Here is a 23280-nt window from a genome sequence, read left to right on the forward strand (position 1 = left end):
AAAACAAAAGGTTTCATCTTGAAACAAAATCACTTTGATATTTGTTCATTGAACCGAGCACGCTGTTACATTCGCTGGCAGAGATTTCTCTTTTCAAATTGAACATGAAGGAATAGAGGAAACGTTGCTGCACAACTTCTGTGTAGGAAGAAGGGCACTGCTGTCATTTCAACGAAAGGTCTTTTAAAAAAAAGAAAAAAAGAATTTGAAACTGCTTTCCTAAGCAGACAGTGAAAGGTCTGAGATTCAACCATCCTCTGAGTCGCTCCCTAATCAGTCCCACACCTCTCACCCCCTCATTCTCTGTAAATAATTCAGAACGGCCCTTTGCCTGCTTCAGAGAGGAGCGTACACACAATTGATAATGGAGGATAGCTGCTGGGGACAGTAAAACAACAAAATCTCTGCTGATGCACATTTCAGAAGTCTGGAAAGTTTAAACAACTTTAACTGCAGTGATTCTATCATTTTATGCATATATTCTGACATATTTTGCCCGGGATTAACGTCGTGTTTGCATTGCACATAACCACGAGACGTCGCTGACGTTAACGGTCTGCAGCAGATGAAAGTAAATGAGGTGCCGTGTATATCTTCTATAAGCATCTTTTAGTTGTGTTCACTAAAGGACAGTTATTCTTAATGTAAGTCAGTATTGTAAACTGTGTCCTAGTGACAGCAGGAGTCGTGCTTCTGACTCTCTAGATGTGGTTTACCAGGTATGCATTGTTTGCATCAGGTGTGTGTTTTGTAATGTGATGATACAGAAGATGAGTCATAAGTTCCAGCTTGCAGCATCATCTTTTTTTTTTCTTTCCTATAATGGCTTTTAGTGGTTGGAATATGTTGCTCACTGCTGTATTAGGGAATCATCAGTTAGGGTGGTCTGTAATATCTGGTTTTTATCGTTCTGCTTTGAGGCTGCTTTGTGTTTTTATTGTGAAATTGACAGTGTAACAGGGTGAGCTTAATGTGAGGATCTGTGTCATCCTTTGAGGGGTGAGGTTAACACTTTCTCAGTCATTCATGCTTTAGAGATCCGGTTGGAAACAGGAAATCCTGCTGTGTCCCTGTGTCGGGAGACAGGAACTTGTGACTTTACTGGACCTCTTCTTGCTTTAGAGGATTTCTGCCGAGGGTCAGATTTACTTTTCAGTGTAATTTGCTGATGTTACAATATGTATTGGGTCTGGACTATTTAGCCGAAATCACAATATGTGTCACTTAAAGGTATAGCATAAATAAATAGTCTGTATGAAATAACAACATGATAAAGCCTATTTTTGTATACTCCTGTGTGAATTAAATCCATAACTAATATAAAGTACTGAGTATTTTCTCATTTAATTAAGACATTTAGTGCAAAATGAACACAAGTTTCAAGTGAAAGTATAGAGAAAATACATGTCATTGAACTGAGTAGTAATGTAAAGTGTGATGTAAAAACAAAACCACAATCTTCAAGTGATATTCCCTCAAAGTATTTCACGTCATATTTTCGGAGGAATTTGAGAATTTATGACTTTATCCCGATATGATTCCATTGAAAGATGATACATTTAATTATGGCCCAGCCCTATTATGTATGTATCATTATTACTATAATTATCAGTATAATTATGCTCGTAAGTGCATGTTCTCCGGTGGTGAGAAATGATCCACAATCTGCCTTTTCTCCACTAGAGTGCTGCCTCCTCAGAGGAAACGGTCTGTCTGCAAACTACACATCTTGTGATAATGTTGAGGATTTGTTTCTTTTGTTCAAAGTGACACACAGATTTGTGCGGTTTTGAAATTAATGACTCGTCCTTTTAACAGAAACTGTTTTACTACCCCACTTCATCACTGCGTTCCCTTTCAGTGTGTCCAAATTTGGGAGCTTCCTGATAATTAAGGACATAATTTGCACGCCCACTTAAATGTATCAACCACTAATTGGTTTGAAGAGATTAATGGCACCATTTGCCACTTGATTAATAACCACTGAAGTAATTTGTCTACAAATCGTATTGCTTATAGCATGTTGCTCTCTTTGATATTTAAACACTAACGGTTAGGTCACTGTTGGCTTAATAATTTACCTCTGTGAAGTTCTGTTTTGTTTGGGAAGCATATAGACTCTATAAACAGTAGACCGTGGTTACTTACAGCTGTCTACTTTAATGTCTCACTAGTGGCTTCATCAGTTGTCTCCATGAAGAGCGAGCTGTAGATTTACTCACCAGACGGCAGTCGCAGCGCTATTGGCTTTATTCATCGAAGAGGATCACGGCTTTAAAACCTTTTACATGAGTGCTTTACATTGACATCATGACAATAATGTTAAGAAACTAAATGATTTTTAACTCAACTGTACAAGTTTAGTTTTTAGAGATTGTCAATATGAACATGGTGTATTGTAAATGTTTAAGAACTTTGCAACGATGCATTTATTTTTCTCTTTTTCTTTTCTTTGGCTTTCAATGTGTAAATGCATCTTCTTACTTGCCAAGAAAACAAATATCAAGTCTGACTTTGTGAAACAAGTTAAATCAATGAAGAGATCATCAGTGGAGGTTAAAGTGTGTTTTTATGACCCGTTAGATTCATGTAGCTAGGTGTACAGTGTCGTTGGCTCTACACCTTGATTAAAAAAAAAGAGCACTGGTATCGGATCATCACTCTCGCTCCATAACAAGGATTTTGTAACCAGTTTGTATCAGGAGAATTGGTGCATCCCGACATTTCTGTGTGTGCAGCCTAGAACATGTCTCGGTCGTAGATTTTTACGGCTGAAAAGCCATGAAGTGTTGTGTTTCAGTAATGAATAATAATACAAAGAGGCTTCACAGTAGCTTAACTAAGGATGAAGTGCATGAGTTTGAGTCGTGCAAGTTTTTGGGAATAGAATTATCGATTTATTTCAGTGTTTCATGCGCTGAGAATGTGAACATACAACCAGCAAACATGTTTGGATGATTTAAAAAAAAGCATTTTAGTAGATTCGTCTTGGAGACATCGAAACATTTCCGGACACAAGATGTTTACACGCAGGGACAAGTTATAATTCAATAGATTTCAGTTCCTCACTAGCTTCAACAGAAAATCATACGTGAAAACACAACAGCAGAAGATGGTGAAGATTAGATTTAGTAAATATTCTTTGAGTACATTAATAAAGGCTATTTTAAGAGAAAAATATTTTGCAGTGTGTTCAGCAGGCGGTGTAAGGATGCTACATTTCAGACGACAGTAGAAGCAGAGACAACAGCTTTTTGTTTTGAGCCACTCTGATTGTTTGTGGTGAGAGATGACTACAGCTATGATCCTCATCCAGCACTCTACCTACGACTGAAGTTACATTTGTTGCACAAAAAGCTGCATTGGCCTTCAGGCTGCCGTTTTGTTTTACATCAACTGTTGAGATGCACGTCTCATAGACTTTGTCAAACGTATTTTATGGCGTTTAATTCCCTTTTAAAAACTAAATAAGTTTTGAAGTCAGCCTGTTTCAATCCATTCTGGGCTCTTCAAACATATAGTGGTAGATTTTTAATCTAGTCAATAAACAGTTTTAGGACTACACAATCATTCCTTGGAGATGACAGTGGTATACGCATTAAATTGACTTTGTATATTGCACTCATTGTGAACTCAACAACAGCTTCGTCCAATGCCTGATTCCCCCCTTTGAGTACAAGCAACAACACAGATCGTTATGGAGCGCAGTATCGATCCGAACTGCTTTTGTTCAGTTAATGCAGTGCTGAATATTACTTGAGTAGGCACACTGTAGAATTCATATAGTCCGTTTTTATTTGGAGTAATCCAGCGATATTCATTCCATGTGAGATGCCAGTCGAGCTGGCCCAGTGGGATTCGATGCTCCCCATCCGTGCCGCGTGTAAGCCTTGAGTCATTATGTCTTCCTCTGAAACCCTCCGCTGTGGTGCAGCGAGTCTCCTCTTTATGGATCGATACCGAAGCGGTGCGCTGACACGGCAAAAAGCAATATTTATAAATAATGAGCAGGGCACCCTTTCACCCCGCCTTACAGTCCTGGCCGAAGAAAAGAACAAAACACTGAACGTGATGCTTTTTTTTTTTTTTATTTCTTCTGATTTAAGACGAAACCATTTAGTCGCTGTTCTGCCGTAATGTTCGCCGCTGCACACGTGAAGGGAAGGTTTGACTTTCGTTAATGCAACCCTTTGTCCTCGTTCCAGTTTGATAGTTTCCTTTCCTTTCTAGATGATTACAGATGTGTTCAATTTCTCTCCTGATGCGCTGGTTGTTCCGGGGCGACGGCGACCTGGTGTTGGAGGAAGTGATTCACAGTGAGGTGTCACCTTTTATTGGCACTCTCATCAACGACACCAAGATGTGCGAGCGAGCGAGGAGAACCTCTTAAAGTGCTTCCTTATTACCCCTTTCACCACCTTTTTTTTTACTTTGTCGGTCACATGATTTTATGATGCACGCCACCCAAATAAACGGATGCAGCAATAACAGTTGTCATTTTTTTGCAATATCCACATGAAAAGAGACTAATGGCTGTCGATTTTTAAAGTGGATCTCTCTGCGTCGTTTAACCCAGCCAGTAGTAGAGCACTGAACAGCGGGGTGGACAGCCCAGGGCCAAAATACTTCTGTACCCTCTGTGGATACACTATGAAGCCAATTTATTTTCACATAAACCTTATGTAGACATTACTAGACTCAGATTTGCTCTTAGCGGGACAAACTGAGGAGAGACGTGTCCTAGCTTCTAACTCAACCTTTATTTTAAACTCAGCTTCACATCTGTAAAGATTCGTGACTGCATTTTACCGTAATGGTGGTGACGAAATCTGTCCACTGACAAAAAATATAAACACTCCGGCATAGTCTCACAGGGGGAAACAAATAGCAGCCTTGCTGCGGTCGCGGCTGGTGAAAAAGGACAAAGAACTGGAGGAGATCAGTTGGATTCTGAGCTGTCAAACTTACGGTCACGTTTTTAAATGGTGTGTGTGTGTGTGTGTGTGATGTCCTAACGGTCCAAAGAAGAGTGAGTTCACTGTCGTACAAGACGGAGGTTTAGGTTTATTAACTGTGAGGTGCAGTTTGCGTGAAACATTGCAGTCGTTCATTGAGTCATAACTCCTAATTCAAAGACATGAGGAACACTTTTAGATTCTGTGATTAACACTTCCAGAGGATATATTATCTCCGATGTCCGTCGTGAATAAACATCCATAAATCTATTAGAAATAGTAAGGAAAGACTCTCCTTACACCGGTCACGGCAACCTGAAATCGGTTGCTGTAGAGTGAGTGAAAGTGAGGCAACAAAACGCACAGAACCCTCCGAAAGAAAATCTTTAAAGAAAATCCACTATCGCTCGACCTCTTACCCGCATAGCCTTTACCATGTTTCATTGTCTTTGTATTGGCAGCGATAGCAGGCGGTAAATCTGAATTAGCCATTTAAGGTTATGTGTGTGCTATTAATAGCAAGCTGCTGTTGTTCCTCTAACAGAGAACCCATTCTCAGTTTATCGTCCGTCTTTGCCTTGCCGTTATTACCGCCTCTCCCACTCGCTATCTCTCTCTCTCCCTCCCAAGGCCTCACAGCTTCATCACCTCTGGTAACTATTAGCTACTGTGCTGAACAATGTTCACGTCGCCTCCCGAGCGTCACTAAAAAACTCGTCGGGTGTAAACGTCGTGGATGAGCTGAGCAGTGAGCGCGCCGTCTCCCTGAAGCTGGGGCAGATGTTGACTCTCACAGGGAATTAAAAAGGGTGCACTTTTATTGCAGATGTTTGCACTTTATTGGCACTAATCACAGACACGCTGGCTGCATGTGTCATATAATGTGCTCTGTCTAATTGCATTCATAAAAGCTTAATAACTTAATAATTCATTTTCCACTCTTGATCAGTTAGAGAAACTGTTATAAATGTCATTTTATTTCTCTTAATTATTACTGCAGTCATCAGCCACATCTTGACCGCAGTGACAGATTATTACCATAATAATCTCGTCTGCTCTGTTATTGTCCCTTAAACGCTTCCCCCGGACCCCTCCCCCTCTGCGTCTCTGGCTGTATCATGCTCATCAGTCCTTCTGGTGCACGCAGAGTGGCTTGGATTTCTTCTAATATTCTGTCCACTGCTTCCTCAATTAATGGAACAGCCAGGAGCTCAGATGTCACGGGAAGCACTTTTATCGGCAAGTTGGAGGAGCTCAGTCTGAGTGGTTTACCGCTGGAGGAGGGGGGGGGGCTGTACAGTGGTGGCAGCAGCAGCATTGGCGGCGATAGCATCCTCATTGCACAGCAGCCGAAGGCGGTGGAAAGACATGCATGGAAATGGTGGGGGACAGAAGCCAGTAGTGGCAGACATTGCATCCTGAGTATTATTTGCAGTATCGGTGTTTTGTGGATGGGCAAAGGAGAGCTACAGGAAGAGGAGGAGGAGGTGTGTGCTGTTTAGAGACAGAAGAAGTACAGCAGAGGGAGTGGAGTAAGTGGGAAGCAATCACGAGGGAAATGGACCGACAAACTGCACTTCACAACTCTCGTGCGGTTACTGTGGATTAAGGTGAGCGTCGGCGTCTGCATTCCGCTGAGTGTAGATAGACGGTAGATGGAGTACCTGTGGAGCAGCACCATGTGGAATAATTACAGACAAAGGCACCAGCTGTGAGGGGATTTGACGAGGACCCAGGAAGTGGCTGTGGCTTGCAGCTCGCCTCTCTTTTCCAACACGTCGTCTTACCCCAGAGCAGCCGGGGCTACTAATGAGCAAGTCGATGTGCGGTTGTGGCTGCAGCTTCATCTCCTCTTTGATGAAGAGATTGGGCCGCACGGCGTGCTGCTCGGATCTCTTCTCCAGCCACACTTCAGAACAGCTGCAGCGACTGGCCGCCGGCTGCCCACCTCAAGCAAAGGTAACCGACGGAGCCACGTCTGCGTCTCTCCGCGGCCTCTCCGATCAGTCGGCTGTGTGCGTTTTTTAAAGCGGTATCGCACAGGGGCCTGAAAGCATATTTGCAGAAAGCACAGCGTGTGAAATGCAGCGTCCTTGTTTATCTTGCCTTTGGTTGGCTGAAACAATTTCCCAGGTATAAGAAGTGTGCTGCCAGGGAGAGCGGCGCGGTAATTGATTATTTAATGGAAGCAGGTGATTTAACTGCTGTCTTGCTGCCTTGACAACAGTGGACTTGCTTTCAGCTGGCGGAGTCATTTAAATGGATGCCTTCAGACGGCCTGTGGTTTACCGGAGGAGAAGAAGCTTTTTCTAATGGAACAAATAAAAGCCAAACGGGATTGTGTCTTAAGTGCTTGTGTGCGCGTGCCAGTGTGTGTGTGTATGTATGAGAGTGTGACTTCTGCCTCATGGCTGTAGCATCTCGGGTTCCCTCTTCGTTGTTTGTGCTCATGACTGCTTTCATAGTTGGCCGGCACTGACTGGGATTTCAAGTCCCTTCTGGCAGAAGGCCGTTCTCCCAGTACAGATTGATTGTCTTTGGTTTCCAACGAGATTTAGGCTCTCTGAGTAATGACAGAAATACACCAAGCAAAATGTTGTGGTATTATTGGGCTGTTGCATGGCAACAATTCAAATAAAGAGATAATGAGCGATTGTTTTAGAGGAGGCGTGGTGCTTGTAGACGAGACCTTAATGTCACTTTTATGTTGAAAATAAGTTGTTTTCCCGAGACAGCATTGTCAAAGTGAAGTACTTTAAAGTGTGAAGTAAAGCGTTCTCCCTCTGTGGAGCAGCTCGGGGAGTGAGGTCTCACTTTCTTCCTCTGAGACGTCACAGGGCACCGGCTCTAAATAGAAACGCCGATCAATGGCTGCTGCATTGAATCGGAGACACAAAGAATTCAACAAACGAAGAGTATTTATAGGATCTCTACACTTTGTAGGAATCTTGGAAAACTTTTTTTTCATACATTTCTTGGCTCAAAGAATTTATAATGGCAAAAGTCAATAGTTTATAAGTCATTTGTGGCAGTTATTCAGGAGGCCGGTATGAGATAATAATACTAATATTGGTTTGTGCAGTTACCAGAGCTGTATACGGCTTCTCAACGTCACTTCTCCGCATTCCAATTATGGTAACTTCCGTTCACTGGTTGCAAAAATTCAAGATGGCGACGGCCAAATCGCCGACTTCAAGGCTTCAAAACGGCAGTCCACAAACGTCACAATGAATACTTTCTTATCCTCTTCTTATATACAGTCTGTGGTTTATTCTAGGCCTGTGTGCTGGCAAGAATCTGGCAATACAATATGTGTCGTGATACAGGGGTTACAAGACATTACCATATACTGTAATCAAGGCAGTATATTGCGTTTTTAATCTGTCTTTAGGCAAAGTTTCATTGTATGAAGAACACGCCGCAATCAGCATAAAATATGAGTGAAGAAAAGTTTACTTTTTAAAAGGATTTAGCACATTCCCTGTAGCATCCAACACTATAGCTTTACTTGTTGTGGAACCTGAGCAAAGGAATAAACATTTGCCTACATGAGTATGAAAGTACTTTCAGGATTCCTAAGCTAAACAAATCAAGCAAATACAAAATGTAAACAAACACACACACACACACACACACACACACACACACACACACACACACACACACACACACACACTCTATATTTATTTTTAGATAGTGATACAAAATTGATACAGTATCACAAACATAACATCAAATATTTTCTTACACCCTTTGTTTGTTCAGTCTCCACCAATGTCCCGCTGCTATCAGGCTATTTGAACATCCAAGAGGAGCCACTATACACCAGCTGCTCGATCTATATCTGTTACCATGTGCTTGGTGAACAGCCAATCCTTCCTGTCCTGTCCCGCTGCTCTATGGAGGTCATATCAGTGAGATTTATGTGTTCGGCTCAGTCCTCTAATTGTCTTTCCTCATTCTCTACAAGGTTTGTGTGCTCGATGTTTCCAGCAGGCTTGAATCAATCGAGTATCTTTTTAAGTCAAGTTTCATCTTTTTCAGAGATCATTGTCACACTTTACCCCCCCCCCCCCACACACACATTGCTCTCAGGTCTCCGAATCTAACATCAAACACAGAATCTCCTCATCAGCACATCATGCACTTGAACGATTTGAAATAAATGTTTTCATAGATGCCTCTTTGTTTTAACAATCAACCACCATCAGACAGCAATGATTCATAAAGTGGTGTCAGTAGAACACTGATTATTTTGTCCAAAATAATTTCAGTGTACAATATATAACCTCAATCACCGGAACAAGAAGAGAACCTTCACACCCCATTAAACCAGACTTAAATCACAAATAAACTGGAGACAGTGGTGGTGACAGATGTTACACAAAGTGTGTTCAGCTCAGACACCCTTGAAACATTTTCTTGAAAATGTAATATTTGACTTTTGGCACCACTTTCTTATCTAATTGAACCCAAGTGTCTTCAGAAACTTCTGTCCAAACTGTCTCTTTTTTCCTCTTCACCTTGAAAACGTTGCTTTCTTAACCAGCTTAAATAAAACCGGCGTTTATTGGGAGATGATAATAGGAGTTCTGCTGACTCTAAAGGCTCTGCAGTGAAATATATGAGCGCCTGACTTCTGTAACCTGATCAGTACTGGACTTCTAGGCCGTTAATATTATTGGTATTTAAGAGAGTTTTAAAAATCCGTTAATGGTATATCGACTGAAAGCTTCCCTGTGGGAATAATCTTTTTTTTTTATTTGTGTTTTGTAAGTACTATGTGAAAGATAATTTCTCAAGGAGAGATTTGCAGTTGAGAAGAAAAATCTAATTTCTCTGACATCTGGCACAGAGAGTGCAACAGGTTCAGACTGATACAGAACAGTTAAAATGCCTTTACTGATCAGATACTGCATATTGCTCAGGAAACACTTATAAATCATTTGGAAATCATACATTTGCAGCAAATTTCGAACGGCTTACTTCTGGCCTACAACATCAAAGCCATCACTAGATTGCATCTCCGACTGCTTTTTGAGTTGAAGTTGAATCGGCAGTGATTGAGTGGGCTGTTTGAGAAATAACTCGGCTGTTATTTTAACTCATGAACATGAACTAACTGACTTTTGGTTTCAGTTTTTGTCTACAGTGGTAGGAAAAAAGTTTGGACTTCATCCGATGCTCTCCATAGAAAGTCGATGCATACCTGTTGCCCACCCGTCCCATCATGTAGATCCGTCTGTCCACATCCACCCAACAGAAGCTCATTCTTTCTGAAGTGACTTCTGATGAAATCCCAACCCCTCCCCATCAGCTGCTACACCCGGGACGGTCTGGATTTATGTAACACTGCTGGCCACACATTATCAGGGCTGGTCTATAAACATGTTATTGCTCTGACAAGCATCTATTATAACATGCTTAACGGTGCTATTAATGAGGTCGACAGCACAGACTGCAGCGTATCATTCGCTCCGCTGAGAAGGTGATTGGCTGCGTTCTGCCGTCCCTCTAAGGCGATCCCTCCCAGGCTGCCCACAAACCTTTTGAAATCTCTCCGCTCTGATTTTCTGTTTACTCTCAGTGGCTCTCCATCCCCCTCGGGCACCTGTGTCACCTGTTTGCTTCAGGAAACACAAGTTCACACCTGCCCCCTCCAGCTTCCCACAGCTATTTGTGTCCACTACATCGCTCTTGCACGCACAAGTCTCATTCATCAGTCTCTATTCTTAGTCGTGCAATACTAAAGGCCATGTGCCAAGTCTTTGTTCACTACATGTGTTCCTGAAATCTTTGTTTGTGTCCGACCACGTTAAACACGCCAACAGAAGAGCAGTTTTATAAGTGTACACTCTGTTCTGGTCTACACAGTAGTCACCATGGTCTGCTTACCGTTTTAAAGGTGCCTTTCTGTCTAATTGAAGGTGAACTATATACAGTATATACAACAATAAGGTTTTTTCCGACTATAATTAAACAAACACAATAAAGCTCTCGACCAACAAATGAATCCAAACTCTTACATTTGCCCTGTTTTATCAGCAGCATGTTTTTACTGTGCGTCACCCTCGCTTACTGTTTGCACCACACACAATTGTTTGAAGATCAACAGCGACAACAAGCTAATTTCACGCTGTGTTTAGGAAACTAATGACGGAAACCTCGGCCGTTCCGGTAAAAGGCAGGGACAGCTTTAGCTATTCATAGCCTTCCTCTTCTGAGCGCACAGCAGTGAACTGAACAGTCCCGCGAGGGCTCCGTGCAATCTGAGATGGGTCTAATGCTTCCCAGCGCAGCACCGGCACCGCGCAGCAGAGACAGACGCACATAAAGGGACCGGTGACTTCTTCCTCAAAGTCAAAGCCATTCGGTTTCCCTGAGACGGACGAGTATGTGAGCCTCCTGAAGAAATGTTCTCATTTCGCAGTCATTCATTGAGGAGATTTGGAGATTTTGCACGGCCGATTCCTAATTTGTCACAGTGAAGATTAGCTGAAGACCGCATTTAGGCAGTGAAAAAGGCCGCTGGCACCTTAAAGCAGACACAATTACACTTCTTCTCAGGAATGTGTGTGTGTGTGTGTGTGACCAGTAGTGAAGCTGTGACCTCATGTGCCTGACAGTGAACCGCCGGCTGTAACTAGTCTATAAATCAAGAATAAAGAGGATATCCAATAAAGCTTTTAACCAGAAATATTATTTTTTTAAAGATTAAGGATTCTTGCCAAGTTTGTCTTGGTGTTCACAAAAAAGCCAGCTGTTTGGAAGACCCCTTGTGTGTTTATTGTGGACTTCTTTGAGAAATGTACGTAACTGCATGACCACCATGTGGTCTTCAATCACAATGTGCATGTTACGTGACAGGGAAGAAGTGTGCGCTCAGCTTTAATGATGTTTTAACTGCCTTGGGATGCACTGTAATTATGTAGCTAATATAATAACACTTCAAGTACATTATAGTTATTAAAATCAATCCAATATAGGCTGTATGCATAACAATGCTCATTGCATTAAGAAGGAAATGGCTGCAACCAAGCGGCTTCTTTTCATTTGTACTCTTTTACAAAATAACGAAGCATGAAATATTAAACCGTCTCTCTAATCTTTTTGGCCTTTTCACGACTCATGGGAATTTCTCTCTCCCTTTTTTTTTTTTAAAGCGTCTCGTTGCTCGGGTGAAGCCTTTGCCCCAGTTTCCTGAATGAACTATATTCCATTGTGTGTTTATTTATGTCATCTGTATGTCTGTTTCATGGATTGCATTAATGAATTACTCTTATTGGCCTTTTTAATCAGTATAGCCGATTAGTAAGAAATTCCTCGATTGGCCATATTTGGTGTTAAAAACAACTTCACTGCTACTAATTTATGCAAAGTTGGTTCTCTTGCATTAAGAAGCTTCACTTGAGTTCTTACTACTTGTCTTAAAGCTTCACATGTATTGGAGGAAGTCATTGTTACTTAAAAGACTTAAGAACTGCCAACCCACAAATCCAAGAGTCACACCACTTACCTTCTTTTACAGAAGTCTTTCTGGCTACTTGAATGTTGAGTCAGTAAAATAAAATGTGTCTATTAAGTCGATTTGAGTGTTTGTTTGAGTTTGTGTCGTGGTTTCAGAATCCATGGATTTGGATGTTAAGAAACCTAAAGCAAAGAGGATACACCTCCTTTGTGTTTTACATTAAATCTCAGTGGTTTAACTAGAATATTTTGACTCGGCTCAGTGGACTTTCAACGTTATGATACAAACTGTGTCCTCCAAAAGTGATTTTTTGTTTAGAAACACACAGAGCTGCCAGCAAATGATCAGCACTTGCACTCAAATATACTGCCTGTGGAAAAATGGGAATATTACTTGCAAATCTAATATCAATAAAGACTGTAGTACTAGTGATACTTGTTCCATCTATTTAAACATCAACCATCTTTAGACAAGAATAGTTTCTTTGAAGGAAACCGTTTTAATAAGGATAGCCACAAATCAAATTTATAATCTGTACCTCACGCGGCACCATCTCTTTCCTGAGACTCTTAGTACAGAAGGAAAGCTCCACAGTATAACCCTGGCTGTAATATTGTAATACTATTTGATTTTTCGAGCTACCCTGTAAAGAGGTTAAAAGGGTTTTTGAGGGTGTGATGGAATATACCAAACATAATGAACCACTGCTCCCAGTAGAACAACTTTTCTAGAAATGTCGAAACATCTAACAAGATTTTGGGATGAAGCCTAATTTGGGAATCGACATGGGGAAAGATTTGGACATGAGGCATGGAGTGGTGGCTGATACAGGGTCTGTTTAATCAAACTCACAAAAGCATGAAGAAAAGATTGCCGTTAGAACATCGTTAAAGCCTCAAGTGACGACGCAAAACCCAGAGTTAAGGTATCCACATGAGTGAGGACATGTGGATTGAAATGTACTTCAAGCTCAAGAGAGATGATGGTTTGATGGTGACAGATTAGATACGAGTGTGATTCCCGTCTGCGTCGCCGCTTCTGGGACTCTGTGTCAGAGGGAGAAGCTGTCTCATTGTAGATAAAGCTTTGAGGCCCATCGTTCGATTCTACGGTTTGAGACATTACGTAAGTAAGCTTTGTGACTCGTGTGTATAATACAGAGGATGCGTAGCAGCAAGACAGCGGATCTAGAAGATAAACATGTCTTTTATTTAAATGCAGCTTGCAGACTCCTCTAAAGGACAGTTGTTGGACATGCTTCTGGTACATTTAAGCCGCGTTTTGCTTTTGGATTTGACAGATTGGACTTAGAAACCTGGAACACAAGTAGCTCTCAAGGCTTTTCGGCCCATCCGTCTTCATGTGAGACTCTGCTTCCAACGCTGTGTGATCTGAAGCCAAACACAATCACTCCCACCTTTTTTTTCCTGCTCTGCTGCTGAGCAGCGATAGTGTGGCTCCAAGAGCAAATGTTTAATGTCCATTATTTTACATCGGGGGCAAGAATAGAATATGGTGAAGGACATTCACGATTATCTGGGAGGAAACAAGCAGGTGCGTGTGCGTGCGTGTGTGCAATGATTCTTTCTTTCTAGCAGTCGTTTGATGTTTGCTTCAGAAACACAAGCCGAGTGTGGACACCAGTAAACAATTGACATATTTTAACAATCTGTGTCTTTTTTGTTGTGTGTGTGCGTCTCTTTGCAGAATGCCAAGTCCTTCTCCTCCTCAGACAGCCTAGCGAAGGTCCAGGAGGTAGCAAGCTGGCTTTTGGAAATGAACCAGGATCTGCTGTCGGGGGGCAGCAGCAGCAGGCGGAGTCGGGGGCCGGGGGGTCCGGCAGTCCGAGGTAACGCCTCCTCCACGGCCCGGGCACCCCAGCAGGCAGCAGAGGAGGGTGATGAGGATGAGCACATGAACCGGGTAGTAGAGGAGGAAGAGCAGCTGCAGCAACGGGTGAGGCCAACTGACATTCAACAAGTAATAGAGTCGTCCTACGGGAGGGTTTGAGATACAAAACCTATAACCTAAATTGGATTAGCGAACTGTAGGATGAAGTGGGAAGATGCATAGATCAAATCGATGTAATTGTGTAAATTTGATTTAGGCCTGCGCTGTGGTTACCAATTAGTAACTTTTAGGCAACGGATTTAATTTAGCATCGGACCTTTCCTCTGAGGCATTGAATTTTCTTTTCTTTTTCTGGCCCTTCACAGCCTGAGGCGTCGCAGGTTGATGGCGAGAGAGAACAACCATGGGCGCCAAGTGAATCGGGAGCCAGCAACGGCCCTCGGGGAGAGGAGGACGGGGAGGACGACGAGGAGGGCCCGCCAAACGAAGTGAACGGAGGAGAGAAGGGAGCCCGATGGATGTGGGGGCCGGAGCAGAGGCTACGACTACGAGGCCAGCCGCTGGGCGAGGAGGACGAGGAGGAGGAGGAAGAGGAAGAGAACAACAACAGCAGCAGTCACCAGGAGGAGGAGGAGGAGGCGGAGGAGAGGACAGAGGGCGGGGAGGAGCAGGGACGGGAGGAAGAGGAGAGGGAAGAGGGCGAGGAGGAAGAGGAGGATGAGGACGAGGAAGAGATGGACCAAGACAGTGATGACTTTGAGCATTCTGCGGAGAGTGGGAGGGAAGAGGAAGAGGAGGAGGAAGGAGAGAGGGAGGAAGGGCTGCGGTCTCCCTCTCTCAGGAACAATGTGTCTGCCCCCAATAACAACCTGGACTCGGGTTGTACTCACCAAAGCTCTTCCAACAAGAAGGTAAGCACAGCTGCTTTTTGTTGAACAGTTTTCATTGGAAGCCCTCTACCTTCCACTGAATAAATAGTTCCTGTGTAAACCGTTCACAGGGAGTTCTGGGAATCCTCCACAGTTAACGGGGTCACTGGTTCTGGAAGAGAAGTCGCTGTCTAATTTTTCAATACTATTGGCAACACGAGCACAATTCCATTCACCTCCGTTTGTATCTCAGAGACAGGAACCATAAATGTTGAGCAAATAAAACATAAATCCTTTGCAGACCTCAGTTCCAAAACATACATCATTTGAGTGAACTGACTCTTTAGAGTCCCTGCAGCAGACACAGACGTTCCAGATGTTTGTCACAGGCAGTGTTTGGTTATGATCGCACAGCTGCTGTGAGAACTCCACACAATGTGCCGTCATATTAAAGACAGCAGTGCCCTCTTTTGGCATCAGTGTGTTACTGCAATGCAAAGTCCTGCTGTGTTCTCTTTAACAGGCGGTGACGAAACCTTCCCAGTCGAGGGATTAGGATACTGGAACTACATTTCATATTTAAACATGCACATACAAACCATTGACAAGTGAGGATTGAATAGGACAGATCTGAAGTAATAAGAGATTAAACATAAGCCTGGACTGAGGAGCGTTTAAGACTGGGGAGAAGGTATGAGATGTATCTATTTACAACCTCACCAAATCCTGATTTATTCATTCACGTTCCCTCTCGATCACATGACATTTATTGCTGCTGCTCTCGTCTCGTTCCAATCACGTCACATTCCTTCACAATCTTGTGTCACTCATGAGTGAATGTTTGACAGTTGCAGAACTTCTAGCCAAACTTTGGGTCAGAGGAAGTTTGATGAAGTGATGCGTTAATGTTGATTCTTCTTCCCATTTGAAAATCAATACAAAGTTATTATCCCCTTTTATCTGGTTGGGACTGGTCCCTTCCATCGGTCATGAGGGTTTATTAAATGGTTGAATAAGTATTCAAAGGATGTGAATCATATGCTGTAATATTTACAGTCAACATATTTCAGTGTAACACCTAATGGGAGGTTATGGACTGATATATTGGATTGTACTCTCTACCAACATCGTCATCAAAGCTTTAATGACTGAATCTCAACCACATCCGAGCACCGCAGGACAAAAAGGATTTTTTAACCCGTTCTCCAAATGATGGTAGTAGCCATTGGTGACCTGGAAAGGAAATAGAGTTGCAATTTGAGTAACGGGTTACTAATCTCAAAAATTGGAAAAGTTAGTTTTTTTTAATGTGGAATGGATTATATTCTTTTATCCAGATGGTAAAAGAGTCTTTGAGGATTCTGGAAATCCATTAAAAGAAGTGATGTTAGATGACCTTCTTAAAACAGACCTGAACCTAAACGTACTCCTGCTGAATTCACGTGACTCTCCATCACAGATTAATTTTGCTAAATTGCGTATTTAACTCATTGTAAAACACACTTCATTTGAACTCGACAGATCAAATAACATTCACCAAAATCATCTTTGTTAGTCTTTCCCCCTCTTCCAACAATCCCCATTAATTCACAGTTGGATGTGAAAATATGCCGACTTTACAAGCTGCTTTTCCTCGCTGAGCAGAGACTCTCACTTGTTCTTTGGAGGCAGACCATTAAATTAGCTAAATAAAATAGCGATGTACACCCCTAATTGCCCATTACCGATTTATTTGTCAAATTGCTCGCCCCATAAGAGGACCGACATCTTACTAAGACACAGATCGCTCCACTCGATGGTGAGATAAAAGCGTAAGCATATCACGTTTCCCTTCATTTCTGAGAGGAAAGATGACGTAAAGCTATCAATACCAAAACACACAGAGGAGGGTCCGGATAAATGCTGAATTGCAACATTAGTCACCAGTGTCAATAAAAACAGCTGCTGTGTGCGGTCACAACCAATTAAAGAAAAAAAAGTCCAGGGCCATTTTGTCATGCAGTTTATGATAGAGGAGTCCCAGCGCTGTGTTTAGTAATTCTAGCTCACCGTCGCCCTCGCGAGACACTTCATTCATGTGTAGAGCGCACAGAAGCCGGTTTTAGGACACGTTCATGCCTCGCTCACAGTTTGCTGACCTGCTGAGTGACGAGTGAGGAGGAGCGCTTGATGTTCAAAAGACGAGTGTAACAGATTGTCAGACATTTTCCTCCGTAATGGAACCAATGTGCTCAGTTTGATTTAGGTTTAATACCATCACAGCACCGTTTGTCCTTTAGACCCCGTTGCTTATAATAGACCGTAAGACTTGTTGGAGGATCAGGATCTCTTCAGCAGATGGTGGTGTGAGTATATTCAGAGTGAAAACCCTCTCACCAGTACAATTCTCTGTTTCCATTAGAGTACTAACTATATTGTGCATTTGTGTTATTTATGTAAATTAAAAGCCACAGCAGTAATTAGCCCCAAATATAGCAGATATTTATACTACGTGTGATGTAACCATACTTGTGTTAACGATGTTTATTGTGTTGTATCATTCTCCTTAATTACACCAGAGATGATACACCATCTCAACAGACAGAAATGACTAAAGCGATGACAGATACACGGCTCCCTTCACACCCTCCTAACGTCGCTGCATGCCGCTGAAGTTTAATTATTGCGTCTCTCTTAACCGACACAGTTGTTTCCTGTATTACATGTCATACCTGTGGTCTCAATATAGAGTGATTTTGTGTGTGTGTGTGTGTGTGTGTGTCTGAGCCTTTGATGGAGACATTGTCCTTGCTTATATTGGCCTAAATATAGCGGTTAGTCTGAGTTTGCTCCTGAGTGCCTCTTACCATCGGACACAGCTGTTTGTCAGTCACTGCAGTGGGCCAGCTGGCTTTGATGTTGAATCTACACATTTTGTTCAGCTGTGGGTCTTGTGTTCTTGGAGTTAGGAGCGGTGCAGAGGGGATCGGCATTTATCGACAGTGAGATATTTACACTCGCTGTGTCTCAGGTGAAAAATGCCAATGTAGGTGATGGCTTCTGAATGTGACTGAAGGTTGAAAGATCTGTTTTTCTACCCACTTAAACCATAAAAAACTAAAATAGGAACTTTATCTAAAGGAAACATCAATGAATGCTTTTACTTTTAGATTTGTCCCCCGACTGCAGTGTTTACAAATGACACGTTACATACATGTGAGGCTACTTCTGGGGCGCCTTCCAAAAGGAAATTGAGCTCATGTTGATCAAAAAGGTTCAAACCGAAAAACAGGTTAAAATGTTGAGAATTAAAACGACAGCTTCAGGTCTAGAGCTGCTAATGTTTCCTTTAGAGTTGAGAAAGGAGACAGCTCGGGTTACAAATAAAGATTATTTTCATTAATCCGACGATTATTTTACTCGATTGTCTGGTCTGTAAAATGAAGAACATGGTGAAAAGTGGCCATTAAAGTGACATGTTTGAGTGACCAACTGTCCAAAAGCAGTTTGGACAGTCGCCATGACTCATCGTGTCTTTATTCATTTCGTCAAAACCAGAGTTACTAAGTGTAGTGGTAGTAGAAGATGTATTACCTTCGTATACGTTACACATTTAAAGGTTGTGTGTATACTCTTGTATGTATGCAGGCTTGCAGACTATATGTGCATTTTGACAGCTGCAGTATCCATGAGCCAAACGCGGGGCAGCGGGGTTGTGACAGAGGATCAGGACCCATGTTTGGACCAAAACATGTGTCGGCCCATGTGGGGTCAGGCGACATCCACAAGCACTGCATGTGCGGCGGAAGTGTGTGAACACAAACGCACGTATAAAGTGGAATTGGCACCATAAAAACTTCTAATAGGTTGTTGCGCTTTCTGTGCATGTCTTCACATGTCCCCGTTGAGGACAGATTGTGTTCCCAGGATCCAGGTGCTGAATGAAGGCTCTCGTCGTTCCACCTTTTTAAATTCTTTAAGAGCTTCGTGAATCAATATTCAAGCCGTGGATTAACATCTCTGCGGGTTTAATGTGCAAAGATATTCTGGAGTCGAGTCTGAACTTCATTTAGATTTACATTTCAGATGCCTTTCTATTCAAGGGCTCCAAGAAGGGCATGCATCACATGACATTTTAATGTGTCGATTGACAGAATATACGGTGCTGAGTGAACATGAGGCGCGTATCTGAAGCGGGTGTTGATATCGGCAGAGTGAGTCGCATACATTAGCCTCTGGGAAAGCGGAGCGCTTGGCAGTCGCAGATGGAGAAAAACACGTTTAGGTTGTTGAATATTATATCCTATAGTGGAGTACATGTTTACTGGAAATTGTTAATGATCCCACAACTGATGGAAAATGCTTCCACTCCTGAAAGGGTTACTTTGCTCATGTTTAATTGGCTTCATATCTTTGCCGTGTGGGTGGTATGTGCAGTTGGCAAAGTGATCCTTTAAGTTGTTACACAGAATTTGAAGTATTCATTACCCCACATACTGTGAATTCATGTTCACAGTCTGTGAACATTGAGGAAACGCTGTCGTACAGTAGCTAGTAATGAATTGGCCGTGATTACAGAAGGCCGGTGAGAACTCCCGGCAATTATAAACATACATTTATTCTACTAAGTCTACTTTGATTTGAAACCCGTTCTATTGCTCAGCTTCTCAGTCCGAACGACGGGCAAGTGTGAAACATTTAAGCTACTTTATTATTTGTTGGGCTGTAGATAAATTAGGATTGTGTTCCACTTTTCTTTATTTCCGTGACTCAGTATGAATTGTTTTGCAGTCAGAAATGGCAGATGTTGACATTTTTCAGGTGACTGAATGCGTTTTACTGTTCTACTCGAACAACTTTTACATCTGCGATTTACATTTCTTTTACTCGGCACAGGAGACAACATTTTTTTTAAATATAGCATATTTTTCCAAACCATAACCAATCTCCAAGTCTTAAAATCTAAAAGTTCTGTTAAACTGTCATAGTTTAAAAAAAGATATATGATAAGAATAAACAGGAACATATTATGCCTATTTTAGGCTCCATGCAGTACTCTGCTGCCCCACCATTTTAGAGTGTATTTGAACTTGTCACTCATGGCTAATTACTAAGGCAGTGTGTGATGTTACAGGATTAGATGTCTCACACTGATTCATCAGAGAACTTTGGTGGCAAACGGATCTGCAGAGCTACGATAAAGCAAAGGGGGCGGGGCATGAGTGCATTGACAGCACGACGCATCAACATCAACACTGGCTTAAAAAAAGCCCTAAATTATCTGGATTAAAATAAGATATAAATCTATTAATATTGTCAGATGTGTGACTGATATCTACAGTTTGTCTTGACTAAAAACAAATTGCTGTATCTTTTCAGCCATCAGGGTAGTTACATCTACGTCTAGATCATTGAATGTGAAGTAAGAGTGTCTATTCAACTCTAAAGTATTTGTAGCATCTATAGTTGCTCAGATGTCCTTCTCCTCTTTGTGTCATGTCTTTTCAGATTTCCAAAGCTCTTACTTTTTGAATATTGATAAAGGGACATTTAAAGAGAGAGATCCGCTCACTTTAATGCTTATTGGTTAACGGCTTTGGGGACGCGGTGACTTCTATAGGCTGCTACTGCAGGCTGTTCAGGATGTGAACATGTTTCTTCTATTACAGTTTAAGGATTGAGCACTAACTCGTCAGCCAAATAGTTTTTACTGTTGCAAACTTGGAAAGTTTGAGGTGCGCTCAGGGCACCACTTTTCTTCTCGCGCACGCACGCACACACACACGCACACGATACTGTTCATTGTCAGTAATTAAATGTTTTTCCGAAGGAAAGCCGGCCGGTTTATTGTAGGTGGCATCTCTCCCACACTGGCCTTGTCACACAGGCAGAAATGAGCCACAAAGGACCAGTGTTCTTATCCTCCCACATGAAAGCAACTCGTTGAGTCACCGGCAATATATATTGACGGCAAATTGTCTTCACTGAAGCTCTATTACATTATATACTGATGCACTTCTACAGGCCTGTTGAAGTGATTGTTTCCCAGCAGAAGTCTGTTTTTTTAATGAAACCCGAGGGGATGAATATGTATCACAACTGCTCATCTGTCTTCGTTAACACAATTAGTTTGTTTAATATAATTAAGACATTAAATCACAAACAAAAATTCCAAGACTTCTTTACATACGTTTTTGTTTTTTAACATGGCAAAGATGCAAGTTTCAAGGTTACAGGGCGGCATCATGCTAACAGCAAACCAATATATGCCCCAACCAACGAGAGGAAGTCACCAGTGCAGCTAAGAGGTAATCCCTCACTGGCTTCCCACTCGCTGCCACTTGCTATTCCTGGGTCGTCTAATTCTGCTGCAGACAGCTGCTAATTGTCTTCTGTGCTGCTTCAGATAAGATCTGACATTTTTTGTAAAAATCCAAGTGTGCTAATTGATGTCAACACCACCAGTTGCTGAGACTTGGATAATTGCCTCGGGTAGGCTTTGCTCAAATGATTCTTGGAAAACAAAAACAGCTTTTCTTTTGTTTCGTGTGTGTGTGTGTGTGTGTGTGTGTGTGTGTGTGTGTGTGTGTGTCCACCACTCCTGCAGGCTCAGCATGTTTTTTTTTTGTCAGTGGCTTTTTTTCTGCTTTAGAAGCTAACAACAAAGGCACATGGACCAAAAGGATTTGCCCTTCCACGGTAACATACAGCGACATTAACGCTGCAGCTCGTCTGTGCGGTCACAAGTCCATTGCCTGCAAAGGCGATCATGTTTGGGAGGCAGCAGCCTTAGTTGTGATTTGTTTTTTTGCATTTCAGACTTAGTTCTGGTGTTTTGAAGTGGGGTTGTATGACGTGCTTTACCATAGTCTGTGTATTGCTATAGCAGACGTACTATCACATTAATGTTCTCAATAAAAACGTCCTGGTCGTGTGTTCATAAGGTACAATGCACAGTCAGTCAGATTCTTGTTAAAACAGGATATTGTTGCATCGGGTGGATTTTGCAGCGCAGCATTGTTGTCCCAGTCTTCGACACCAGAGGGAGGCAATAGTCTGAGAGTCGCCTACCTACAATAATCCGTGACCCACAGGTTGTGGGTGCTTGTTGCAGCTGTGCTCAGACTGCACCCCCGGCTTCATCCAGTAATGAACTGTAGTCTGTCTCACATGGACCAGTGCGTGAACGCTTTCTCCAGTAATACCGTCGATGTTTGGCAGAGGCTTTAATTCACTGCGTGCTGATGTAGAGACAGTGTGGGGGTGATTAGCAATTTTCCAGCTCGAAACCTTTACTTGCATCTACTATGTGAATATTTCAATGTTAGAAACTATGGCTCGCTGCATGTTTGGGTGGCACAATGCATCAGCTAATGCAGACTGCAGAACATGTGCCTCAATGGTTCCATCCCGTAACTAAATTACCATTAATGTGCATTATGTAATTCAGTTATCTCAGTCTAAAAAAAGATTTTCTACTCAAAGTCACCTCACGCTCTCAAGAGCTGCAGAGATTGTGTACGAGTGATATTGTCAGCCCTGAACCAGCAGGAATAGTGTGCAGTGCTGTTAATATGCGGTTGTACATTTTTTTTTTTTATACTGATACTAGTAAAATCGTTTTGCCTGTTTCATAGCTTGAGTGGAACACTGTTTCAACTGCAATATTACTACTGCTAGGAGGAGCAAAATGAGCGAACCAGTATGCAAACACAACAGCCTCTGCTTTACTTCTAAATCTAAATACTGTTGTGGAAGTAATAGTGCATAAAGCTGAAGTTTATCATTGTTTCACAGCTGACGTGAGTCCCCTCACTCTGTTCACCAGGAGACTGCATGTATACGATGTTCAGGTATTTACGATGTTCTCGGTTTTTGTCCATTTCTCAATGGATTCGAAAGAAAGCGGTTCACTTGCTTGACACGATGCTTCTTGCACATTTAGTCCGCAGCATCAGTTACAGCACCATGATGGATACTTTGCTTTTTCTGACTTTGAACTCTAACTTCATACGACACAGGGGACGACCTACTGTGCCCCCCCCTCTCACAGGGTCTACATCAGCAGACTATCCCGTCGTCTCAACTGCGCTGAAAAGCAGGGAGTGATTTGTAAGTGTACCGACTAACTAGAAGCCAAACATTCTCGACCTCTGGC

At 42.3% G+C, this 23280-nt stretch overlaps 1 protein-coding gene across 1 annotated transcript in view; it reads left to right on the top strand.

Annotated features, from left to right (window-relative positions):
• The window catches only part of fbxw7 (F-box and WD repeat domain containing 7), a 99898-nt gene that overhangs the window by 16413 nt on the left and 60205 nt on the right, over positions 1-23280 (top strand). The window contains exons 4-5 of the mRNA XM_079159942.1: positions 14131-14379; positions 14640-15185. Of these exons, the coding sequence (XP_079016068.1) occupies positions 14200-14379; positions 14640-15185 (726 nt within the window). The 5' untranslated portion in view covers positions 14131-14199. The remainder of the gene's footprint in view (positions 1-14130; positions 14380-14639; positions 15186-23280) is intronic.

Source organism: Pholis gunnellus (genome assembly GCF_910591455.1).
Source record: "Pholis gunnellus genome assembly, chromosome: 5".
NCBI lineage: Eukaryota > Metazoa > Chordata > Actinopteri > Perciformes > Pholidae > Pholis > Pholis gunnellus.